General features: G+C 45.0%; 1 protein-coding gene across 1 annotated transcript in view; it reads left to right on the forward strand.

The window, feature by feature from the left end:
• Tdg (thymine DNA glycosylase) overlaps positions 1-1472 on the forward strand; it is a 17183-nt gene that overhangs the window by 7761 nt on the left and 7950 nt on the right. The window contains exons 4-6 of the mRNA XM_026784500.1: positions 823-958; positions 1087-1169; positions 1263-1357. Of these exons, the coding sequence (XP_026640301.1) occupies positions 823-958; positions 1087-1169; positions 1263-1357 (314 nt within the window). The remainder of the gene's footprint in view (positions 1-822; positions 959-1086; positions 1170-1262; positions 1358-1472) is intronic.

A 1472-nucleotide genomic window follows, 5' to 3' on the forward strand; every position in this document is an offset into this window, starting at 1 on the left:
CCACCAACACCCGGCGTAGAATGAGCTGTTTTTATTAGGATTAATGGGCTCACTTTATGAAGATGATAGCAGCGAGGGCTCATTCTTCCCTAGTGAGCTGGCATTGCTACTACTGTGTGTCCTGCATATGTAAGACGTTCGTACGTGTTCCTCTGCGTATGTAAGATGTTCATACGTGGTCCTCTGCATATGGAAGACATCCATGCTCTGTGTATGTAAGATGTTCATACGTGTTCCTCTGCGTATGTAAGACGTTCATACGTGTTCCTCTGCGTATGTAAGACGTTCGTACGTGTTCCTCTGCGTATTCAAGACGTTCATACGTGTTCCTCTGCGTATGTAAGATGTTCACACAGACGCTTCACCACTGCCTACTAGAGCAGTGCATGTGTCAAGAAACACTCCTTATCAAAGAGTTAAGATTGCAGATGTTTAGGCCCTAAGTCATAATGTACTTCTGAAACTAGCACCATATTGTTCCTGTTATTTTTTTTTAATTCTGAGAAAGAATGTTTTAGTTCCCTCCTCTCCGGGTGTTTTAGTCTAGAGGGCAGTCCAAAGGCAGATGGTGGCAGTTCCAGTAACTGGGAGAGCATGGTTTGAAGCTGTGTGTGCAAAGATGCTAGTTTCTTGTGGGAAAGTATTGGTTATTAACATCATAGAGGTTAGCATGGTATCCAGCCTGCTTTCATTATTTAGTATGGGATTAGAGCTGGGTTGTAAGTCCTTTATCTCCCTCCAGGTGTAGTGTAGACTATTCCATCAGTTTCTTGGTAAAAGCTTTCTGCCTTCTGTGGAAGTGACAGAGCCCTCTTTTCCCAGGGAAGTGTCTGTTCATGTCAGGACTGAGTGAGGTTCAGCTGAACCACATGGATGACCACACCTTACCTGGGAAGTACGGCATCGGCTTCACCAACATGGTGGAGAGGACGACGCCAGGCAGCAAGGATCTGTCCAGGTAGCTGTAGAGCCGGAGCTTATGGTGGTGCGGGCTCTCGGGTCCTGGGGACATTGGTGCATGACGGTCATTGAGACCTGCCTGAAGGTAGCACGCGGTGTACACTCTGCTTCTTGTTTCAATTCTAGTAAGGAATTCCGGGAAGGAGGACGAATCCTAGTGCAGAAACTGCAGAAATACCAGCCACGAATAGCGGTGTTTAATGGGAAATGTGAGATTTACGTCTACATTTTCTACAGTTTTATATTTTCTCTATGCTAATGTCAAGGGCAGTGTTAAATATGCTTGTGTTATTCTATTTTAGGTATTTATGAAATTTTCAGTAAGGAAGTTTTTGGAGTAAAGGTTAAGAACTTGGAATTTGGGCTTCAACCCCACAAGATCCCAGACACAGAAACCGTAAGTCCTCCGAGTACATTGGAGACCAGGGCTTCTGGCCAGTTGTCCCCGTTGTTCAGACATGGCCGTTTTGTCATGAGAAAAGCCCTGTCCTAGTAAATAAGTATCAGCTTAC

The sequence above is a fragment of the Microtus ochrogaster genome, chromosome 24, assembly GCF_000317375.1.
Source record: "Microtus ochrogaster isolate Prairie Vole_2 chromosome 24, MicOch1.0, whole genome shotgun sequence".
Classification (NCBI taxonomy): Eukaryota; Metazoa; Chordata; class Mammalia; order Rodentia; family Cricetidae; genus Microtus; species Microtus ochrogaster.